Source organism: Engraulis encrasicolus, chromosome 11 (genome assembly GCF_034702125.1).
Source record: "Engraulis encrasicolus isolate BLACKSEA-1 chromosome 11, IST_EnEncr_1.0, whole genome shotgun sequence".
Classification (NCBI taxonomy): domain Eukaryota; kingdom Metazoa; phylum Chordata; class Actinopteri; order Clupeiformes; family Engraulidae; genus Engraulis; species Engraulis encrasicolus.
Genome location: NC_085867.1, coordinates 15,388,841 through 15,411,607, shown reverse-complemented (window position 1 = coordinate 15,411,607; position 22,767 = coordinate 15,388,841). Strand labels below are relative to the sequence as shown.

General features: G+C 43.6%; 3 protein-coding genes across 3 annotated transcripts; 1 reads left to right on the top strand and 2 right to left on the bottom strand.

Annotated features, from left to right (window-relative positions):
* The first annotated feature begins 1,297 nt into the window (after nucleotides 1-1,297).
* gadd45gb.1 (growth arrest and DNA-damage-inducible, gamma b, tandem duplicate 1) lies at nucleotides 1,298-2,085 on the top strand. The gene is made up of 3 exons (XM_063210016.1): nucleotides 1,298-1,452; nucleotides 1,568-1,775; nucleotides 1,891-2,085. The coding sequence occupies exons 1-3, from the start codon at nucleotides 1,307-1,309 to the stop codon at nucleotides 2,002-2,004; spliced, it is 468 nt and encodes a 155-aa protein (XP_063066086.1). The 5' UTR covers nucleotides 1,298-1,306; the 3' UTR covers nucleotides 2,005-2,085.
* Nucleotides 2,086-3,324: 1,239 nt separating this feature from the next.
* nim1kb (NIM1 serine/threonine protein kinase) lies at nucleotides 3,325-13,585 on the bottom strand. Its single transcript, XM_063210015.1, has 4 exons — nucleotides 10,759-13,585; nucleotides 8,254-8,375; nucleotides 6,543-6,689; nucleotides 3,325-4,863 (listed from the first exon to the last, which is right to left on the bottom strand). The coding sequence occupies exons 1-4, from the start codon at nucleotides 11,030-11,032 to the stop codon at nucleotides 4,111-4,113; spliced, it is 1,296 nt and encodes a 431-aa protein (XP_063066085.1). The 5' UTR covers nucleotides 11,033-13,585; the 3' UTR covers nucleotides 3,325-4,110.
* Nucleotides 13,586-14,849: 1,264 nt separating this feature from the next.
* On the bottom strand, nucleotides 14,850-22,606 carry LOC134457962 (coiled-coil domain-containing protein 152-like). The gene is made up of 8 exons (XM_063210014.1): nucleotides 22,157-22,606; nucleotides 21,848-21,953; nucleotides 19,689-19,757; nucleotides 19,516-19,580; nucleotides 19,318-19,420; nucleotides 18,523-18,650; nucleotides 16,278-16,370; nucleotides 14,850-15,542 (listed from the first exon to the last, which is right to left on the bottom strand). Exons 1-8 carry the CDS (start codon nucleotides 22,217-22,219, stop codon nucleotides 15,417-15,419), a joined length of 753 nt encoding a protein of 250 aa, XP_063066084.1. The 5' UTR covers nucleotides 22,220-22,606; the 3' UTR covers nucleotides 14,850-15,416.
* Nucleotides 22,607-22,767: the final 161 nt, after the last annotated feature.

The following is a 22,767-nucleotide window of genomic DNA, read 5'->3' as shown; positions in this document are numbered from 1 at the left end:
TTGTCCATCTGCTCCGCTCACAGGAGGAACAATGCGCCCGCATCAGTCACCGTCAACCTGTTATCTGTGCACCACCCCATCATAGATCGCAATAGTTTACTACAAATATTTTGCAGGAATATAACAATGTTTTCTGTATGCACTTTCCGGGACAATAAACTTAGATGGGTACAGAGATTCAAGTCAACATTTGAAATGACTAGAAACATATCTGCAACTGGCACTATGCCTTCATTTATCACACTAGATATTGCTTAGTAGTTGCGGTTGGTGCTGTCTAACCAAGTTCTCCAAAATGCGTAAAAGTTCGTTTCCAATGTTGCACTTGATGTGCAACATAATGATATACACATGTTATGTGCGCTACATGTGTACCCACATCCACACAACACAGCATACACAATTGTAAATAAAAAATAGGCTAATAACAGATTTTGCAGGGCAGCTTGTGGTCACGTGGTCAGTGGGGCCTTGTAGGGCAGATTGTGCGCCAGGGCGTCATGGCACGCGCTTCTCGTTTGCATTTGTATAGAGGCCGTAATAATAGAAGTTTCTGCGGCACACAATAGGGCCGTTTCAGCCAGCCTCTACAGATGGCCACACTCCACCTGTCTCTTGCGGAGGGAGGGATGGGGGGGGGGGGGTTTTTTTTTTTTTTTTTTCAACTGAACATGCACACTTTCCCTATATTCTTGCACTGCTTGTTGCACTATTGCCTTTCGCTTTTAAAAAGTTTGCAAAGTTGTTCTGCACGTAGCTTAGGCTGTGGGGTATGCACAAGCATCAGTTATTTGTGAACATTCTCCATTGACATGATAGAAATAGCGAGCATGCGTGATGGAAATCCACACTTTGTCCACGCGTTTTAGTCGCATGGCCACATAAAGGACAAATGATTAAGCAGAGTTCTATGCGCATGCATGATCCTTTTGCAGCAGTTCTACATGAAAACTTTGCATGAGTTGGCCAAGAAACATTACTGACACATTACTTTGTCAATGTTATATTCTTGCAGAATCAGGCGATTGCCCAAAATGTGCAAAGTTGGCAAAAGAAAATATATTATGGCATTACGACCCTCATCAATCTGCCACGAGCCGAAGTGCGACAATAATATTAGCATACCAATGCACTATTCAGGTCAGCCAATCAGGAGCCGGGCTATTCATCTCACCCACGAGCCAAGGGGTATATATAGCGCGTGCCGTGCTTCCAGACTTCACTCTGCATTTCTACTCCTATCTCAGGGATACACATTTGCTCTTGCATCATCTCCACTTGTGGAATTACTCTTGCCTTCATCATCATGACTCTTGAGGAAGTTACCACTGTCCAGAAGCCCGTCGAGAGAGCCCAGTGCACCGGGCAAGCTCTGGCAGAAGCTCTGGAAACTGCCAAAGCCACTGACTGCCTGACCATCGGCGTCTACGAGTCTGCTAAAGTCATGAATGTGTAAGTATAGCCTACTGGACTGATACCTAATAATATGCTGAGTTATTCTCATTCAATCGTTTTGCATCTGCTCACAAACCAAATGACTAACCATACTTTTCTTCTACTTTTGCAGCGACCCTGACAGCGTGGCTTTCTGCGTCCTTGCTACCGACGAGGAGTTCGAGTGTGATATCGCACTCCAGATTCACTTCACCCTCATCCAGTCCTTCTGCTTCGACAACGACATCAGCATCGTGAGAGTCAGCGACATGCAACGCCTGGCTGAGATCGTTGGTGACAAAGCCGAACAACTCGAAGATGCCCACTGCGTCCTCATCACGGTATGTATTTGCCTACTGTGTTTTTCGGCATTTGCAAACCAGTTTTAATCAATATACAACCCTCCTACAAGTTGACATGGTTGCTAATGTATATTCCATCTTTATTCTTTAACAGAACCCAACCGAAGGTTCTTGGGAGGACCCAGCACTGGAGAAGCTGCACCTGTTCTGTGAAGAAAGCCGCAGCCTGAACGACTGGGTCCCAGAGATCACTCTGCCTGAGCGTTGATCTGGGGCCTGTGCTCTTCTCTGAACCGAGATGCTGAAAGTCTCACCTTGAAGGAATACTCATCCTACCTGACAGGATGATGCAATTTTCCTGCATCCCTGGATACTCCTGAGGAGGATCTCAGTCCAGGCACCGCGAGGTTATGCCCGAGTGGCCCTCAGCGGTTTTCGTCGTTTCTTGTCCCGTCCATGCCAAGTTGACCCTCATTCTTTATGTGAACGAGGTGCAGGCATGCCACGAGAGCGACACCCATGACCCTCATTCTTTGTGCGGATGAGGTTTGGAGAGAAAGGAGAAGCGAGTTTTGCGTCTGTCGACTATGTCACAGAGCAAATATCGCGTGCGTTGGTACACGCAGAGGACGAAGTGGTCGTCGAATGAAGCATGCATTTTTAAAAAATGGACTGAACACCCTAACTCCTTTTTTAAAAATCAGCTTTGCAGAGCCAGGGCATAGCTCTCTGTGCTCTGCAAGAATGTTTCTCACTTTCCAGAATTGTCTTAAATCTCTAAAGGTTTCACTTTAGAAATTGATGTTATTTACCTTTTTGTTTACTATCTATTAATTACTATTTTGAATTGTTACTGCAAAGAAAAAAAAGAAAGAAACAAGCAACTGTCTAAAATCTCTTAAGGTTTCACTTTGGATGTTTTAACGAGATGTATTTTTGAAACTAATGAAACATTAATAAACTAATTTAACTGAATCTGTCAAGTGTTTGTTGTCTTGCTATAAATTATGCACGTAAACACTACCCTGCTTTGCTCAGCACATGTGCACATGCTAAGTATAAAACAGTAAACAGAAGGACTCTCAACTGTAGAAAGTGGATGTAGGGCAGGCCGGGACGGGAGAGGGGGGGCTGGGGTGAAAAAAAAGGGGGGGGGGGTGGCCAAAGTTTTAATGCTGAATGGAATTAGCATAGGAGGCGGCAAAGGCTGTCAGCTGCCCGCTGATCTGCATGTGTATGGTGTTGAATACAATGGCAGAGCTCTGCACCGTCATAGCGAGAGGCCCCGCACAAGGGAGCTATTGTGAAGGGCAGCAGATGTCTGCGTGGCGACGCCGTTCCATCTGCCACGGTCTGCAGATGGGAGGTGACGGACGGGGGCTCCGGAGGGGTTGGGGGTGCGTGCAGGGGTGGCTGTCGTATGGTGCTTGCTCTGTCAGCTGCTTCTTTTGTTTGCTCCAGGGCCATAGATCTTCTTGAAAGCTGGGATATACACAGGCAGTTTTTTGTGGCGCAACAAAAGCAACGTTATAACACATTCAACTTCCAAAAAAAAAGTTTATTTATAAAAATACAAAACAACCAGCTAGATACAGTAGGTCTAGTTTATGGAACATAAGCCATTTGCACCATCCGGTATGATGGGATGCATGTACTGGTTTTCTATTTTACATCATAGATAAATATCAGCATACAGATTTGTGCAAGTCAGCGATACATTGCAAGTAAATCACAAATACTGCTGCAATGTGCAAAGTTTACTGCGATACATTCTGCATATATGTTTTAAAAACAGCGTTAGCACTTGCAATGTGTGCATTTCCATTCAATATCAAAACAAAAAATCCTTCCTTTGTGATGTGAGGCAAAGTCCTTTTAGTTAATTCGCGAAAGTTTGTTTCAGGCATTTATATGCATTGGTAACACAAAACAATCTCCTAATTGTTTTCGGGCAATGTAGGCCTACCTTTAAACCATCCATCCACAAGAACTGCAGGTTTACAGCAGCTTTTTTATACAGAACAGTCAAGTATTTTAGGCATTTGCAAGCATTGGTCCCACATCCACGTGTTTTGATGCAATGTTGCTTTCATTCATTCATCCACAAAAGCTATAGGTTTACAGAATTTTAGGCATTTGCATTTTAGGCATTTGCATGCAACCTTCCCTGCTTACATTCAATCAATCACTCATTCATTCATCCATCCAAAAATGTTTATAGTATTTTAGGCATTTGCATAAATTGTTCAATCAAAGCAACCTTCCCTGTGTAGATGTAATGCATGATGCATTCATACATTCATTCATTCACAAACGATGCAGGTTTACAGTACTCCAGGCAAATATCTCTTGGGCAAAGTCGACTCCAGGCCAATCAGGCGACAACACAGAGCTTGGAGGTGTGCCGCAGGCTCCTGTAGGCACGCAGGCTGTCCCTCTTGGGGTCCTTCACCACGCCCCTGATGACCGGCAGGCTCTCGTCGCCGCGGCTCCTCTGCGCCCGATGGACCAGGATGCGGTAGACCCCGGTGAAGGGGCTGCGGCTGCCTTTGCCCTGGTTGTTGGTGATGTGCTCCATGGTGATGCCCAGCTCCTCCATGCGGGCCTTGGCCTCCTCCTCCTCCTCCAGCAGGTCGTCGGGGTCCGCCTCCACCAGGGTCATGGGGTTGAGGTCCAGCGGCGCCCGCGGCCGGCACATCTCCACGGGCAGCAGCCACTCGCAGCCCAGCATCTGGTCCAGGGCGCAGCGCTCGGCCGGGTCCTGGCGCAGGATGCCGCGGATCAGCCGCTGGCACGGCGCCGACACCCAGGTGGGCAGGCTGTACTCGCCCTCCAGGATGCAGCGCCGCAGCTTGCTGACCGTCTCGGCGCGGAAGGGCATGGAGCCCGTCACCATGAAGAAGAGGAGCACGCCCATGGCCCAGATGTCCACGGCGGGGCCCACGTAGTTGTCGTCGCGGAAGAGCTCGGGCGCGGCGTACGGAGGCGAGCCGCAAAAGGTGTCCAGCAGGTCGGAGCGGTTCTTGAGGCGCGTGCTGAAGCCCAGGTCCGCCACCTTGATGCACGCCGCGCCCGTGAAGAGCACGTTCTCAGCCTTCAGGTCGCGGTGGATGACGTTGTTCTCATGCTGGACAGACAGAGGGAAAGAAAGTATTTAGTTCAGTTTAATCCACATACTGTACACCAGTGGTGTCCAAATATTTTTTCCCAAGGGCCAAATTATGAAGCGCAAGTGCAAAACAAATGGTCCGACTGCATGGGCACAGATAGCACACATATACAGGTAGCAGGAAGCCCAGGTAGCAAAGTTTATCTGGCCCATTGTTGGCCCTATCCTTTTTTCACGAGTGCTGACAGTCGGCCCAATTCTGGCTTTGTACGCGGCCCAATAATGGCCCTATTACCATATGCCGACAGTGTTGGCTCAGTGTTGGCTCAGTTACTGCATGAGACTGACAGTTATTTTCAGTGCCGGCCGAGTGTTGGCTCAGTTGCTGCATGAAGTGACAGTTATTTTCAGTGTTCTATGAAGTGTTGGCTGAGTCACTGTAACCAGTGTTCCAGCCGAGCTGACACTCAGCCGACAGTGCCGACATTCTGCCAAGATCGGGCCGACTGTGCTTGCTACCTGGGATATGTTTTCATTTGTTCCAACCTCATGGCGGGCCTAATGTTTGCCATGCCTGGGCCGGATCTGGCCCGCAGGCCACCATTTGGAGACCACTGTTGTACACCCTATTGTTGAGGTGTAACATATATTATGCTGGGTAATCGTTGTGAACCCCAGCATGTATATTTTGAAGCCCAGCATCATTGATGCAGGCTGCACCTGTGAAGAGTACGTCCTCTGCATTCAGGTCGTGACGGGTGAGGTTGACCTCAAGCTGGATAGATGGAAAGATATAGATATAGAAGCTGCTAAGCGTAATTTATTTTAATTTGAACAGTAAAAATTAAGTGTTGATGTGCTATTCTCAGAATAAACTGTATGCTTCCAATCAATTCAGTGTTATTGCCATGCTGAACTGGAAAGAAAGTTAGCCTACAGGAACAGTTTTAAAACCCAAGTATGCAAGCGTCTGACTTGGAAGCAGGACGACAATGGCACAAACAAATAAAAGATGAGAAAGTCCATTTAAACCAGATTTTTTTGCTCCCACTTTTTTATTATTTAAAATACAAGAAACAAAGGCAATGCTGATTATGAAGATAAAGAAATGGCAACAGGAATGCTTCACTTGGTCTAAAAAGTAGGAATACTCATGTAAAATGGCCAATAGGTTTATGTACAACAAAAACAAGAGCAGAAAGAGAGGGCCATCAGGCAACCTGGCCAATGCTAGAAGCATGTGTGTGTGTGTGTGTGTGTGTGTGTGTGTGTGTGTGTGTGTGTGTGTGTGTGTGTGTGTGTGTGTGTGAGAGAGAGAGACATTCATCTGGAGCTACGCCGTATGCGAAGTTCTGCAAAAGCATGTTTGGTTTTTTATCAAAAATCCTTGCACATGATTGGGGAAACACTTGTCTCAACTTCATCCTCATTTCCAATATGAATCAACGTCCTGTCTTGGCCTGTCGCTACCGCCTTGGAAGCCGACAAAACTCTGGTAAACTGAACTCAGATTCGAAAATATAGTTGAAATTACAGAATTAATGTTAATGATTGAGTCCATTCGAGCAGCCATGGTGGTCTGAAAGAACTGTCATATTTCACTTATTTTTGCCTTCTCCGCAGCGTGTGAGCTCACAAAACTGTGTAGAAACACACAAGGGTCTGGCGATCAGGTAACAGCAAAGATCAAAACTCACCATGTGTTTGATGGCAGACAGGACCTGGGCGAAGACGATCTTGCTGAAGGCGTCGTGAAGCCGGCCGTGCGTCGTAATGCGGCTGTGCAGGTCGCCCCCGCCGGCGTACTCCAGCACCATGTAGACGCGACTGGGCGACTCCATCACCTGGGGGGGTAGCCAGAGTGTAATGGTTAGGGCGGGGGTTCCCAAACTTTACCATGACAAGGTCTCCCATATTACCCATGTAGGAGCGGGAAAGGATCTGCACACTGCTTGCAAAAGACTTAATTTATTGGGAGCAACGTTGATTGTTTGTAATCATCAATTGTTTGTTGGGCCTAATTAGAACAGCTGACTATCAGCTGATTGCCTGACTGCCAATCAGCTGTGTAGGCCTTCCCTACTTATTCTGACTGTTTTTTAACTTGTGTAAGATGCCTGAAGAAGATCGAATGATCGAAACGTTGCTCCAATAAATTAAGTCTTTTGCAAGCAGTGTGCAGATCCTTTCCCGCTCCTACATGTGACAGTTTTTTGATCTGGCACCTGCTGATGCTTTTTTGCTGGATGTGCGCACTTTCCACTACACTCTACCCCCATATTACCCATACATTCTAGCCAAGGCCCCCCCTACATGGGTCATGTCATACTATTTTTCAGTGCATCCTCTTTCACACCCATAGTCTGTGAGGCTGTGCCCTTCTAGGATATGTAACATAATAACGATAATAGAGGTAATGTTCAGAGATGTTCATTATCATACACTGTACTAATCCTTCTAAGAATAATGAATTTTATTTTCGTTGGATTTTGGTTTATGTTAGTTATTCAGTTTGTTAAATTGTTCATTTTTCTGTGTTGTACTTTTTCTGCCAACCTGCCGTGACCCCACTAGCAATCCCTCGCAGCCCCCCAGGGGTCCCCGGCCCCCACTTTGAAAACCACTGGGTTAGGGGGTTAGACTGTAGATCCCAGGGATGCAGGTTCAATCACCAACCTTCCCCGCCAATACCTTCCTCCCTTCAATGACTGAAGTGCCCTGGAGCGAGGCACCTATCTACCTGTACATACTGCTCCAGGGACTGTAAGCAATACCCTGGATGAAATTGTCAGCTAAGTCTAATGTAATGTAATGTAAATGTATGTAATGTAATACGCCCTGAAGAAGGCCATAAGGGCCGAAACGCGTAGGCATTGTAGCCAAATAAAAAAGTAAAAAAATTGCAACCTGCAGCAGTGGCGGAACAACTGCATACGGGGCCCCAGGGCAAGACACTTATAGGGCCCCAATACAGCTTGCCAAGCTCACAATAGGGCCCCCACCACCAGTACGATAGGGCCCTGGGCCCAGGGGCAAGTGCCCTGCTCGCCCTCCCTATAGCTCCACCCCTGACCTGCAGTGCCTCAGCATCTGTCTTCCTGGACCAAGTTTGAGAGCCCCTACACTGATGAGCACCAAGGAAAAAAGGTGAAGACCCAGAAGCACTCCAATGACCTGCTTGTGTATGTAATCAGTGGTGTAGTCTGCGTAGAACGCGGGTATACGGAGTATACCCACTTCTAAATTTCAGGGACTTCAGTATACCCACTTAAAATGGATTGCTCCATTGTTTTGAATAGCACAAATATATACAGTATACCCACTTCAAAAAATGCTCTAATATACAGTATTCCCACTTCAAAAAACTAGACTACACCGCTGTATGTAATGTAAATGTAATGTAATCACCTCGTACAGCCGCACCACGTTGGGGTGCTGCAGCGACTCCATGCTGGAGATCTCCCGGGCCAACATGCGCTGTGACTCGGCATCCAGCCGCAACTTGTCCATGATCTTGATGGCAACCTTGTCTGGGAAAGTCCAAAGGAGAGAAAGCAATGACGTATAATGGATTGCAAACTAGCACAGTTCGGAGGTAGAACACCCTCCAGATGCCTTGTATCAGGGGTGGGGAACCTATACCTCGAGGGCCATTTGCGGCCCTTGGGGCCGTTTTATCCGGCCCCCAATATAATTTTAATGTAATGCAGCTTTACTGGACATGAAATATTGCATATTTTATAAAGTAATTGTAGAAAATACATTTCCCATACAATTAAGTTATTTTCAGGGGACCTAGAGAAGGTGGGGTCTGTTTTAAAGGCTGCTGCCTTCAATATGGGCCTATAGTGCAGGGAGAAATCCTGGTTTGTGTTCATAGTACGGCCCTCTGAGGACTTGAACGGCCCTCGGATGAATTTGAAGTGGCTCCTTGAATGAAAAAGGTTCCCCATCCCTGCATTATATAGATGCAGTAGCGCTGAGCTATCAACCTAGACCTCCTGGAGCATACACTGGAAGGTCTCGAGCCCCAAATGGTGGACTGTGTAGGATGATCTTAATTACACATGAGTTCAGTCTTGTATCTGGTGTCACTTGAAAGATGAATAAACTACAATGTATGAACTGAATCTGTCACATAATTGTACACATTTCTTTATTCAACAGGACACACACACACACACACACACACACACACACACGCACGCACGCACGCACGCACGCACGCACACACACACACACACACACACACACACACACACACACACACACACACACACACACGCACACACACACACACACACACGCAAGAAAGACCTACTTGCTTCATCCAGTAGCAAGGGCTTACAATTCAGGCCAGTTCAAATTGGGATCAACTCAACCTGCGTCAACTGTTGGCTTCATGTGTACAGGCAAGCAGTTTTGTCTAGCCATGCTGTGCTGTTTTTGTCTTTCAGTGCACTGACACCAAAGGCTTCTCTTCTCTGTCCTTGGCATGCCAAGAGAGCTCAGTTTTGCTTTCTCTGGCAACATACCAATTACTGCCAATTGCGTGATACTTTAATCCTAAAGTTCGTCAGCAGCTACTACACTGGCACTACTTCAAAACGTTACTGTAACTTGTAGACTTTGTAGAGAATACATTTGTTTTTTGATCCAGATCCAAGAGAATGTTCTGGGAAATGAGCAAGCTGTTCAAACCTATAGCCTAGTCACTCTTCTTAGTAGACCTTGTTTGGAGCAAATGTTCAGGCCCAATTAAGAATATAGACATACTGTATAACAAATAAATATAACTATATAACAATAAATGTGTTTTTGTGAAAGTATGCAATATTAACATTTCAATATTTGTCAGTATCAACGCAAATAAATGTATGAGCACGTACAGCTTAACTGCAAGTTAAGTGTGAACTGCATACATTTTAGCCATCTATTTAAGGAGTGTGTATGTATATGCCGTAGCCTAAGTAAAAATTTAATATCACATGGCAGCTGTCATTGCTCTGGTACAAAAAAGGCATAATGAGTGCAACGCCTTTTACATTACATTACATTGCATTTGGCAGATGCTTTATAACCAAAGCGACTTTAAATCCAGTCCTGTCAATGGCCCAGTCCAGAGTTAATGGCATGCTACTCTGTATCTATTAAGGAAGCCGCATGGAGTATGCATGCTTACCATATGTGATCTGGTGATGAATTTGGACATAAAGATCAAGCACGACAGGTTATACTAAATCGAGTACTGTCCTGACTGTGGCTAGATAGTTACATCCCTGTGTCCGTCAGGTGTAAAAAACATGCTCTACTACGGCCACTGAAAGGCGACTGAGTGAAAATGATTTCTGTTGTTGTTGAGCAACTAGTCTTCCTGCATTGGAAAACACACAGAAACTGCTAAACATTCTCAACATCACTTTTAGAAATGTTCCTCAGAAAATGGGTTTGTATGAGAAATGGATGGAAAATTAAAATTGTGTAAAATATGCCACCTCTCTTGCATTTCATAGTGAAGTTGCTAGTTCAGTGAAAAAGGACACTGAATATGTGCAGAGTAGACCAGTAACTTAAAAATCCCACAACTTAATATCCCCTTAATAAGACACAGCATTATAAATTAGCTGTTACCAGAATGGCAATGACCAAGTCGTAATGCATTATTAAAGGCCCCGTGCACTGTCATAGTAGTGTAGTACTACGTAATAAAGATCAGATGATCCAGAGTAAGTTTGATCAATATTGAGGCAGGGTTTGTATTTTCTGGGATTAACACATCTGTTTGCACATCTGTACGCAGGCCTATTGTGAATGCACAATTGATATCTGGGTGTTTGGCCAGGAGTAAATCAAACTCCCTACGCTCTCAATGCAATTTAATCGACCACTATTCTAATACAGTTTTGGTCTCACCTTTTGTGAGTGCATGGAAGGCCAGCTTGACCTTGGAGAAGCTCCCGCAGCCTATCTCCCCGCGGATCTGGTAGAAGCCCACTCTGCGGCCCACCAGCAGCTCCTTGACGGTCTTCTCGTCGTGGCACATGTTCATGGTCAAGCGCTCCAGCGGCGTGAGCTGCTTCTTCAGCCCCCCTTCCTCTTCCTCTTTGCTGCATTCTGACTCCGACAGGCTCCAGAGGCTGTGCCGCGGCCCCTTCAGGATCATGGGATGGGGGTCCCCTGCCGGCATTGGCACTGATGGCAGTGCTGTGCGAGTTGCTTATGCACCAGCCACAGCCACACGCCAACTAGTGGTGAGTTGTGGTAATGGACAATAGATCCTCATCTGTGTCATGTATCAGGCTGAACTGTGTTGCTTATTCCTCTGAGAACTTTTCTTGAAGGAGTTTTCCACCAAAGACTTTAGTGTTTGGAGAGCGGATCCTACAAACAAACATGCATTACTTACACATTGTGGCTAAACATGGAATTAGAACTACTGTAAGATTGAACATCTGCTCAATATCCAAATCTGTTTCAGCTTTACTGTACATGAAATGACATCAAAGCACAAAAGACTTTGACCAGTAAATATGATTAAGCATCAAGCATTGGTGATTTGCTTTGCATGCGTCTGTGAGCAAAATTCTTTACAGTACTCAATTTAGCATGAACAGAATACAGAGAAAAGTAATGATGTAAGTCAGACGATAACCGATCTCTACTCAACAAAGGTAGTCATCACCATAGATTTAAAACAGCACCAAAGATTTAACACAGATTGAGGAATCACATATGATCAAATATTGATAGCTGGTCATTAATGCATCTCACGTCGCACTGACTCAGATAAACATCTTACCCTGTACAACGGCTCGCCTGTCAATCAAACAGACTGTTCTGCTTGTCTCCTATAATCCCAAGCATCTCAAAGGCACTTCTGGTCTTCAGATCTCAATCAAGATAGCCAGATTCAATCTTGATAACCAAAGAAAATATCCACTGTATCCAAAAAACGTATTGATGGAATCCTTATTGTAAAACCTCAGAGAGAGACACGGTGACAGAGCTCCTCTCTTCCATTGGGGAGGCAAGACCTCATCTGCTGCTGTTGCTTGTACATCCTAGAGACACCAGCTAGAATGCAACCTCCTTTCCAGCCCATCTCATAATCTCAGGGACATCCCCAGATTAAGGCGGTGTCATGTTTCTTAATCTCCTGGTTTTATTTAGGTGTACCTTAATCCCTGCTCTGTTCGACATCCCCTTCATGCATGAATGAAACACACAAGTCTTCTGTTGTCCAGTCCTGCACTTTAAATGTCTGTATGAGCACTGTCTATGTCCATACTGTCTTATGTCCATGTATGAGTACTGTCTATGTCTATACTGTCTATGTCCTTACCTAGATTAGTCTATGTCTGCATGGGAAAGCAAGAAACGTAATTTCAAATTCTTTGTATGACCAGTGCATGTAAAGAAATTGACAATAAAACCAACTTGACTTGTCTTGACTTGACTTGTATGAGAGCAGCTCTGAGAATCTAATTAGTATCTATACTATATCCTATTTAACATTAACATTCTCAAACATTGCGCAGTATGCTTTTTAATAGTTGTTTTGAAGAAATAAGAAACCGAGACCCAAGGACCCTGTTTTTTTTTTGTTTTTTTTTCAAAATAGAGCACAGGCTGACCTGGAAACGGTTGATGTCTGCCGTCAGACATTATGCAAGAGTATTAGGGCTACTGTACGTTAAACAAGATTAGTTACCAATAGGCCAAACGCACTACAGGTCAAAGCAGGCCTACTAAGAACTCACATAGTACAGAATGAGTCTGACTGTTCCAGGCTGCTGCAGGTACGTTCGTTCGTTCATTCATTCAGGTGTTCTGCGCATGTGATGGTTGTTCTTGGCTGTGTGTGAGAACAGGGAAGAGGTGGTTGACATATCCAGACGGCAATGACGGCTGCAATGACGAGCAACGTCACTCAGCTTTTTCAGAGCCTCTCTAAAATGCCTTTCGGTATTTTTTTTTAAAGATGCACTGTGTAATATTTTTAGTAGTTTACCGGTATTTCCAAAACTCATGCTGCCCATTCACAAACATTTCATTTTTAACAAATACTTACCACCAACATCAAATTCTAGGTATTCATTATGACAGGGAAATTTACACTTTTCATACATGAAAAGGCGGATCTTCTCCATGTCCGCCAATTTTAATTTCCAGAAATAGACATTTGTAGCTGCAAAACGTACTGTAATTTGATCATACTAATAAATGTTAGTACTCATTGCTCAGTAAATATTCATGAAAACATTTGGAAATAGGTGGCAAAGTTTCAATGAGCAGCAGCATAGTTGCAATACCTACTCTGGCCACCATCCTACACAATGCACCTTTAAAGATTTTCCCTGAGAGAATTTAGAACCTGCTAAGCTCTCCTCACATTACCTCACATTACAAGCCAACCTGTGTTGAGCCAGCAAAACTAAAAATATAAAAATCTGTACGTGTACAAACTGCACAGCTGAACAGAGTTCAGTTCTCATAAATACCATCACTGAAATGAATAACATGGAATGAGATGTCGGTGGATAAAGGAACTGGGTTATAATCTACAGTAATCTCTAGTTCCTGGTATCTGCATCGCACTACCTGGACCCTGCATCCCACTAGGACAGGGACTCTCAGTGTCATTCAGTTCTCCCATTAGGACAGAGGTGGGCAAACTCAGGCCCGGGGGCCACATGCGGCCCACCAAGCCATTTCATCTGGCCCGCAGAGCCTTTGCAAGACAGGAAGATAGTGTCACCCAACATTTTTTTAAATGGCTATGACTGAGATTCAGCAATGACATAGGCTACTGTATTTATCTAAATACATTTCATTATGATGAGTGCATGCGGAGATATGTCAACAACATACATTCTTATTGTCCACATCCACACCGACAACTTGCCGGTGACATGTGGGACTTCAGTCAGTATCCTAAACCCAATGTGGCCCTGGAATCAAACTAATTTGCCCACACCTGCATTAGGAGGACTTTGTGTTCGACTGCTATTAGTATCCTCCTCGTCCAGACTTAGTGCGTCATCAAGTTACTGCAGCACAATAGGTTCACCTCTGGTAAGGGAAGCTGACAGCGGGGAACAAACGGGTCAGGGACAAGGTATAGACTGGGCCTGGAGTTGGGTCCTCATTGCATTGTATGTATTTGGGGGGGGCTTATGGATTAGCTTGTCCCACGCCTGGGCAAAATTGTCAGTGGTCCTGCCTCTGCCATGTCAAGTTATGATGTTAAAAAGGGTTTCAAATATTATTTAAAATATCAGTAATATCACGTATCAGGTATTTTCATTTTTGGGTTCATTACAAAGAGTCCACAATTAAATACAGACTTATACATAACACAAATACTAAATCTCACATTTTTCTATCAAGCTAGATGAACTGGGCAGGTGCCTCACTACTTGTAATGTAGCACAATGTTTACCCAATAATCAAAATTACTACGTGGCTAAGGAGGGTTAAATGCAATACCCTCCGATGGGAGTCTTGACTTCCCCTTTGAGAATAGGTGTGAACATGCGTATGTGTTTGAGGCGTTATTGACTCATCACATTGATCTGTCCTGATTCCTCAGAGTTGCTCTGCAGCTGGTAGTCTGATAATGCTCTCTCTCTCTCTCTCTCTCTCTCTCTCTCTCTCTCTCTCTCTCTCTCTCTCTCTCTCTCTCTCTCTCTCTCTCTCTCTCTCTCACCCAAGGTGGGGGAGGTGGGAAGGTGTGTGTGGCAGAGGGGGTCTCTCTCTCTCTCTCTCTCTCTCTCTCTTTCTCTCTGTCTGTTACAGCAAGGGAGGTGGTGGGAGGAAGGGTGTGCGTCTGTGATGAGATTAAGAGCTTTACTGGGAAGCGCCGCGGTGATGTTTACATGTGTGCTGAACCTGCGCTGTGCTGTCTCAGATGAGCCTCGAGCATTTATCTCTTGCGCTCTATGATCATCTGCTCACCCACTGCTGAGCAGCCTGGTAAAACTGAGCAAGAAGAACGCTTGATCTTCAGAATCAGATTAACACATAAATTGCTTTTTTATTACTTATTAAAATGAACATATGGTGTATTTCTTACTAAAAGATCAGCTATCAATACAAAAAAGCTTTAAATTACGTATTAAAATGAATATACAGAATGATTCTTTAAAAAAAAAGATAAGATAGCAATAAATACACAACGTGATATCCATGAATGATTTAGCAGTTCTGTCAATTGCCTGTTGGCTATATGCAAAACCCACAATTAACTATTTTACATTTTCCACATTGTGAGCGGCTATTACTGTACACTAACTTGAACTACTCATAAACTATACACTGAACCTTTGTATTAGTTCATACTATGAAAATGGAACCTGTAACGCATTACGCAATAAAGGGTTTAATATTAAACACTAGGTGTTTGCAGTAGGTTTCTCACATCCTGGTTACATCTCCCTTCACTCTGTGGTGAAAGAGCTCAACATTGAACCACGTGCCTGATAACATCTTCCTCCACCATGCGGTAAGGTAAAGGTAAAGGCTTAATATTAAATCCAGTCTGATGGTGGGGTAAGTTTATCACGTGCCTGTTACATCTTCCTTCTTTTTAGGCGGGACTCTGTGAATCCAAGCATCTGTTGCTGCTCCAGCTCTCGAACTTTCTGTTGCAAGGCCTGGATTTCGCGATTCTTCTCCTCCTGAATAAACTGCAGCTTCTGTGGATGCAGGGCACAAAGGGGTCAAAGACGCACACACACACACACACACACACACACACACACACACACACACACAGTCACTCATTTCGTTTCACTTCTCTGTGATTCATTTCATATTTTACTGTAATAATGTGTTTCAGTAAACGCACACCGTGTGAGGTGCGTACACCAGACAATTAGACTCAACTTGAAAAGAATGGTCGTCGCACACTCAGAACTTCATGCAGTTACATTTAATAAGACCTCTTATTAAATGTAACTGCATGAAGTTCCGAGTGTGCGACGACCATTCTTTTCAAACTGTAATAATGTGCCCAATGTATAGTACATGAAAATAACATAACCTCAGCAAACAATAATCAGGAGGACAGCTAACTTACGGCAAGGATGCTACATAAAGGGTCACACCCAAACAAACTTGTGTAATGTGTCATGCTAGACAGGATAGTACTAGCAAGGCCAGGGTAGTTATCAATACTCTGGCTGTATTATTTTTGTCACTGAAATCAGTATTTCAATTGATTATCTGGTGAGAGGCTAACAACTTGATTCCAAGTCATAAGTTACTTCGTACCAGTACCAGATTCAAAATAAAAACAACATTGAAAAAATGAAACAACATCAAGCTTTCAGACCAAAACATTCAATTACGGTGCTATGGTGCCATGCTGTGTGTTTTATGCAAATGATTTTTCAGATGAGTATATGTGACTGCGCTTGTCCTGCCCTCACCCTTTTGAAGATGTTTTGGGATGCGAGACTGGAGCTTTGATTCTGCTGGGGTGTTATGGTCGCGCTCTGAGCCCTGGCAAGCTTGGCATTGAACTGCAATTCATGAAAAATACATGCATGCTTGTTAGACTACACACATCGACAAAAACAACTTGGGAAAACAGCGCATTTGTAAGTGTCCATTTGCTTGGAGACACAAGGGAATTCTCCTTTGAGAAAAGAAAACACTGGAAGATGCATGCAGTGTTTCTCTTACTTCTCTTACTTTCATTAGGTAGGAATCAGAGTTCATCAGATTAACAAGCTTAACTAGTGAACAGGGAGTTTGGCAAGTATTCAGAGGATGCCTAATTACACCGCACGGCATGCCAGCTAGACAGGTAACCCAGTATATGTACAGTAAGGAGAAAAGGTTAAAAAGGTAAATGATAGTATAATTATTAAGCATACAGCATAATGATAAAACGCAATGATAAAACAAATTGTAGTAGAAAAAGATTGAAAGATCTGTGGGGAGGCACATTTTTGATTATGACATTGATATGTATATTTTTCATTGTCAGATCTTCATTGGAAGATCTTGCTCTGAATGCACAATTTGACACAATTCCTGTACAAGGAAAATTCCATCCTATTTCAGCATGCAGTTGTGTTGCTTTCTCTACCCTTGACTTGGCAGTACCCACAGATTATTTTTGTTGTTTTCTTTTCCCAAGACCCTGAACAGTTAATGGGATACAACTGCATATTGAAGTTGGCTGGAATTGTCCTTTAAAGATACAATATGCAGCGTTTACTACCACACGTAGCCTAAACATATAAAGTGTATGAAAATTATAAATAACTGTGGTGAAGCTTTAAAACTGACACTGAAGATAATAATAATAATAATAATAATAATAATAATAATAATAATAATAATAATAATAATAATAATTGTATTTGTATAGCACTGTATCATACAAGGCATGTAACTCAAAGTGCTTAACAAATGGGAAAAAACATCATTGTTAGAGATGGATTTAAAAGGAGAGATATAGAGGAGAGGCAGAAATAGCAGGAAGGCAGAGGAAGAAGAGATAGATAGAGATTGTAGAGTCATAAGGTCAACGTAGGTTAGGATCAGGATTCTTAGATGCGTAAGGTCCATAGTGGCTGGGCCTAGCATAAGTCATAGATAGTCACACAGAGATTGGGCGCTCAGATGCGGCCCCTGGTGGCATCAGGGGTGAGGAAAAACTCCCTTTCGCTTGAATCATAGTTTGTAGGGGGAAAAAAAGCTCAGTGAGGTCTGAGAAAAAAAAACCCTATAGTCAGGAAGAAACCTAAGGCAGAGACCAGCGGCCACCTAGGGGAGCCCCCTGCCAGGGCTGGTTGTGAGCAGTAAGGAGTGGACGCTGCGGCAGCTGGGACACTATGACGCCTTGGCAGCTAGGAGTTGGCAAGATGTCCTGTGGGCCTTGGCTGTACCCCAAAGTCTAACACTGAAGATGTACTGTGGGCCTTGGCTGTACCCCAAAGACTAAGGCACCCTACTGTCATGTAATAACCTGGGCGAAAGCCGACTGTTGACTCCGTCAAACAGTCTGGCGAAAGCTAAGAGGTGGGAGAGGGTATGAGCTTACTCTTACTCTTATTGGAGTTCCGAATGAAAATTCCGAATTCAAATTCAAATTGTGCTTTATTAGCATGACTGTTGTGATATAGTGTTGCAAAAACATACAAATAACAAGACAAAAGTGTGAATATTGTTACCTTAACCAATCAGTAACGGACTCAGTGGATGAGTTCTGCATCACCACTCGCAACTGTTTGCTGATTGGCAGAACAATGAGAAAACCGAGCTAGGAGGCTTTCGCCAAACTATGTGCAGAGCCAAAATCTTTGGGTACATCAGATGGCATCGTCAGCCTAGTTACGTAAGGGACCAAGGTTCAATTCTGGCCTAGGGTGAGTTCCCAATCCTCCCCCATCTCTCTGCCAACGTTCCCAGTTATCTCTTCACCAGGGCTCTAAATTAACTTTTTTTTCATCACCTGCCAAAATGGCTAGTAGATTTAAATGTAGCTAGTCGACACAAACTCACAATTGGGTCGAAGTGGCTAGTAGGCCTAAGTTGGTCTATTCCACCAGCCAAACCAGCCAATTTCACCAGCATTTGGCTAGTTGACTGCTGTTAATTTAGAGCCCTGTTCTTCAGTGTCAAAAATAAAGCCATAAAAATAAAGCCTCTGTCTGTATCTACCTCCATCTGCATTTTAATCATCTCGCTCTGCTTCTCTTTGTCCTGGTCCCTGATCTTCCTCCTCAGCTCCTCCTCCGCATGCTCTTTCTTCTCCGTCATTTCTCTAATGGCCCTCTCTTTCTCCTCCACTTCAACAAAGAAGAGTGCAAAGTTTAAAATGTTCACTGTTCACTTTTCAAAGTGCTGGGCTGCGGTGCATACAAATGAGAAGGGGGTTTGATGGACTGAATTAGATGCTGGATTATTATAAAGTTCTGAAGTGTTATAAAGTGGAAGTAGAGGTAAAGAAAAGTAAAAACTCTCATCAGGTACTAATTAGGTACAGTGGAATAAGTGGTGTAACAACTATGCAATATCATGTACTAGTGTTGAATTTAGGCCTTCTTTGTACACCTCTGGTGAGGATCCTTATTCATCCGGGTCATATTAGCCTAATTAGCTAATGTAAGTTGTAAACAACTGAACTGCTTACAGCTGTACAGCTTTGACTAGGTTCTGTTACAACAATATCAGCAGGGCTTTTTCTAGGAATTTTTGGCATGAGGGAGCATCATGGCAGGTTGTGGGGGGGTGAAGGGGGGAATTTACTAGGGCCGCTCAAAAAAGTAATTTATATATTTTAAAAAAAGAAGTATGAGGGTGCACCCGCGGAGGTATGAGGGTGGAGCGCCCCTATTTCCCCGTTCAGAAAAAGCCCTGATCAGCATCAGTAACATCTTAGTAACACCACCTGACTGTGTGTGTAGTGTATCTTTTGTTTTGTTTTGTTTTGGTTTGGTACTGGCAAGCACTCACATGTTCTCTGAGTCTCCAGTTGGGCGTCCTCCAGTGCCCTCTGGTGGTCCTCCTGTACAACTGCCATCTCAGCCTCAAGGGCCTCTATTTGTACACTGCAGTCCTGTCCATACAAGAAGGTGGCCATTATGACAAAGACTTAACTCACTTGAAAGGTAGTGGATATTTAAACAAATGGGGAAATATTACTGCACTCACCTCCTTGATTTTTTCCTTCTCCTTCTTCAGATCAGACAATGACTTGCTCAGCATTTCATTCTCCACTAAACCATAACAATATACACAGATATTATGGAAAGCAGCCAAAAATCATTTCATATCATTGAATTAATTTACTATGGAACTTTGGAACAAATTATGAGGGAGCCTACCTCTCAAATCACACTGCGTTTGGAGGGTTTGGTGGAGTCCCTGAATTGTCCCCAGTAACCCATTCCTGTCTAGTAGAAAATAATATCATCAAAAGCAGCAGTTGAGAATCTATCTACCCAGACAGGTAGGATGTCATTTCAAGATTTAACTGCCATAAGGAGGTTGTTCATCTTTGCTGAATTATTTGTCTAAATCTAAAATCTGTCCTGACTATCACAGGCGCTCCCTCTATCATTTTATAAACCTCTTGTCACCAAAACCAGGCTGATATTAAAATGCAGTGCAGCGCCGCCTGGTGTGTGTTTTGTGTACTTACATGCAACCTAGGCAGTACATGCCTCCTCGTCAATTAGAAATTGCACCCCTCTACAGTAGAAGACATCGTGTCCCCTTAGAACAGCCTTGACAGCACTGTAGTGCTTGGGACAATCATTGTACATACATGTAAATAAACTATTTGTGTGCTCTTGTAGGCCTAGATCATGTAGCCCTCCTGTAACTTCAATTCAATTCAATTCAATTCAAAAGTGCTTTATTGGCATGACAAAAGAAACTTTGTATTGCCAAAGCATGGTACATAACATATATAAGACAACAATAAGAGGAACAGTAAGACATAATAAAATTGTACCGTGTGTGTGTGTGTGTTCGTTGTGTGTGTGTGTGTGTGTGTGTGTGTGTGTGTGTGTGTGTGTGTGTGTGTGTGTGTGTGTGTGTGTGTGTGTGTGTGTGTGTGTGTGTGTGTGTGTGTGTGTGTGTGTTCGTGTCTGTGTGTGTGTGTGTGTGTCTGTGTGTGCATGTAGAGTGTGTGTGTGTGCACGCATGTCTCAGTTTGTTTGTGTGTGTTTGTGTGTGTTTCCATGTGCATGCGTGGGTGCACGCGTATGTCCATCCACAGTCTTTGAGTGTGTTTCAGTGAGTATTCCAGCACATAAACATAAGGTATTTAAAGAATACATATAATATACAGTACGTAGCTATATCACTCAGGGCTTTTTCTGAACAGGGAAATAGGGGCGCTCCACCCTCATACCTCCTCGGGTGCTCCCTCATACTTTTTAATATATATATATATAATGCATTTTGCAATGCAATTCAATGGAATGCCCAATACAAAAATGTCAATTTCCCAACATTCTATAAAATGGAGATACACCGTTTTGCAAATAAAGCCTTCATATATATATATTTGAGCGCCCTTAGTACATTTCTCAACCAGGGGGGGAGACACCCCCCTTCACCCCCCCGCAACCTGCCATGACGCTCCCTCATGCCAAAAAATCCTAGAAAAAGCCCTGTCACTCATTGTCCCTCTGCTGGTGGCATGTGAAAATGTATTGGGCTGACAAGAAACAACTCAGTTCTTGTTCACCCATGATAAATGGGAGTTTGTTCTGGGTTGGGAGGGAAGTGAAATTTGGGTGTTTCTGCTCGAATTTTTGGAAGAACATTTCACGGATATTTTTAAATTTGTTGCATTCGGTTAGGAAGTGAAGCTCGGTTTCAACAATATTGTCAGTGCATTGTCTGCAAAAACGTTCTTCTCTGGGGAGCCAGTCTTTTTTATGTCGGCCGGTTTCAATGTAACTTTCATTGTGTGTAGATTTGAAATTGTATATAGGCTATATGAATCTTTGGATCAGGACCGGATTATCCATAAAGCCCAGCGGCACAGTGCCCATGGGTACGAACCATTTTTGACCAGTCAGGGGGGATCAAAACAAGACACATACTGAACAAATACAGGTAGGCTACTGTTTGTAAAGGGGGCACCAGATTGGATTAATACTGTGCTGCTTTGGATGCATGCCATTCCACCGAAATAATAACAACCAGTAGCCTGGGCTATCAATAGTAGAAAAAAAGAAAGTACATATAATATAGATATCATATTGGATATCTTGTCTCTATTTGAAAAGCATCACTGATGATCGGAGGCATTTCGAGGTGATCCCATACCTTTTGGAGGGTGACCTCAAACGGCCTACCACTAGAGGGAGGCAAAGTTGTTTAAGCTCCACAGAAGCCTACACGCGAGTTGAAGATGGGGTTACAAAGTAACATTTCACTGTCGTTTCAGGCCACTTTATGATACATGTAGCCAAATCAAACAAAAGTCTGTGCTTCTTGTCTACTGCCAGGGATATCTTCTCCCTACCTTCCATCAAATGTTTTTCCTTTGTTTGGGAGAATCTCAGAAATCGATTGGCCTCCTCCAGTTTCATTTCAAGGATGCTATTCACTGTCTTCAGGTCAGTCATTTTCTAGTGAGTAGGGGAGAGAGACGTTTAGCTACACATTCCTTATTATAAGTGAGCAAGTGGTAAGTCACAACTAATTAACAGCACTCAGACATTATTTCAATTTGACTAATGTCATAATTCAGTGTGATTAATGTATGTGTATTAGTCTTCTCCTGGACCACTAGCCCGATGCTAGTATCCTATCCTGTCTCCTCTCCTCTTACCTGTTCCAACAGAGAGAAGTCTTTGACGAGCTTGTCTAAATCCACCGCTGTAGAAGTCTTCATACTGCCCGTACTGTGGAAAACTATTTACAGAAATAATATACCGGTAATCTGTAAATTCAGTGGCCTCGTTTCGTACACTGTCGGATTTCACCTGTTACCTTCCTAGCGTGCTACCTGTGCCAGCGCATCAATTATTCACCATTATAGTCAGAAGGAATGCCTTTGAGCTCTAGCTGCAATATGGCTTAGCTAATGGTTTTTAAGACGACTTCTGATAAAAGATGGTGCGATGTCTATCCACCACATCCACAAAGTAATTTACACCACTGAAAGTCCCGTGCCGTGTTGTGGAAACTTCAAACTGTGAAACTGCAGACCTATGTTAGTAGCTTAGCTTCAGTCTCGTGCAGTGACTGCAGGCCTACTCAAGTCTCGTGCATATTCAAACTTGGTAATATTGTAAAACCCTTGTCACCTTGGTAAATTAATCCTCTTTTTCGTCAAGTTCAATGATAAAACATGTATGTTGGTTCTTGCAGTCGTAACACTTTTAGATATACTTTTATTCATCTCTTGAAGAAAATACATATTGTGAAACGTTTTCAAAA

Coding starts and splice junctions, on each gene's coding strand:
- gadd45gb.1 (XM_063210016.1), top strand. CDS start 1,307: ATGACTCTTGAGGAAGTTACCACTGTCCAGAAGCCCGTCGAGAGAGCC. Junction 1,453..1,567: donor TCTGCTAAAGTCATGAATGT/GTAAGTATAGCC, acceptor CTACTTTTGCAG/CGACCCTGACAGCGTGGCTT. Junction 1,776..1,890: donor CCCACTGCGTCCTCATCACG/GTATGTATTTGC, acceptor ATTCTTTAACAG/AACCCAACCGAAGGTTCTTG.
- nim1kb (XM_063210015.1), bottom strand. CDS start 11,032: ATGCCGGCAGGGGACCCCCATCCCATGATCCTGAAGGGGCCGCGGCAC. Junction 8,376..10,758: donor CTTCCATGCACTCACAAAAG/GTGAGACCAAAA, acceptor GGACTTTCCCAG/ACAAGGTTGCCATCAAGATC. Junction 6,690..8,253: donor ACGTGGTGCGGCTGTACGAG/GTGATTACATTA, acceptor CTACCCCCCCAG/GTGATGGAGTCGCCCAGTCG.
- LOC134457962 (XM_063210014.1), bottom strand. CDS start 22,219: ATGAAGACTTCTACAGCGGTGGATTTAGACAAGCTCGTCAAAGACTTC. Junction 19,758..21,847: donor GGAAAAACATTTGATGGAAG/GTAGGGAGAAGA, acceptor ATTTTCTACTAG/ACAGGAATGGGTTACTGGGG. Junction 18,651..19,317: donor ACTGGAGACTCAGAGAACAT/GTGAGTGCTTGC, acceptor TCTTTGTTGAAG/TGGAGGAGAAAGAGAGGGCC.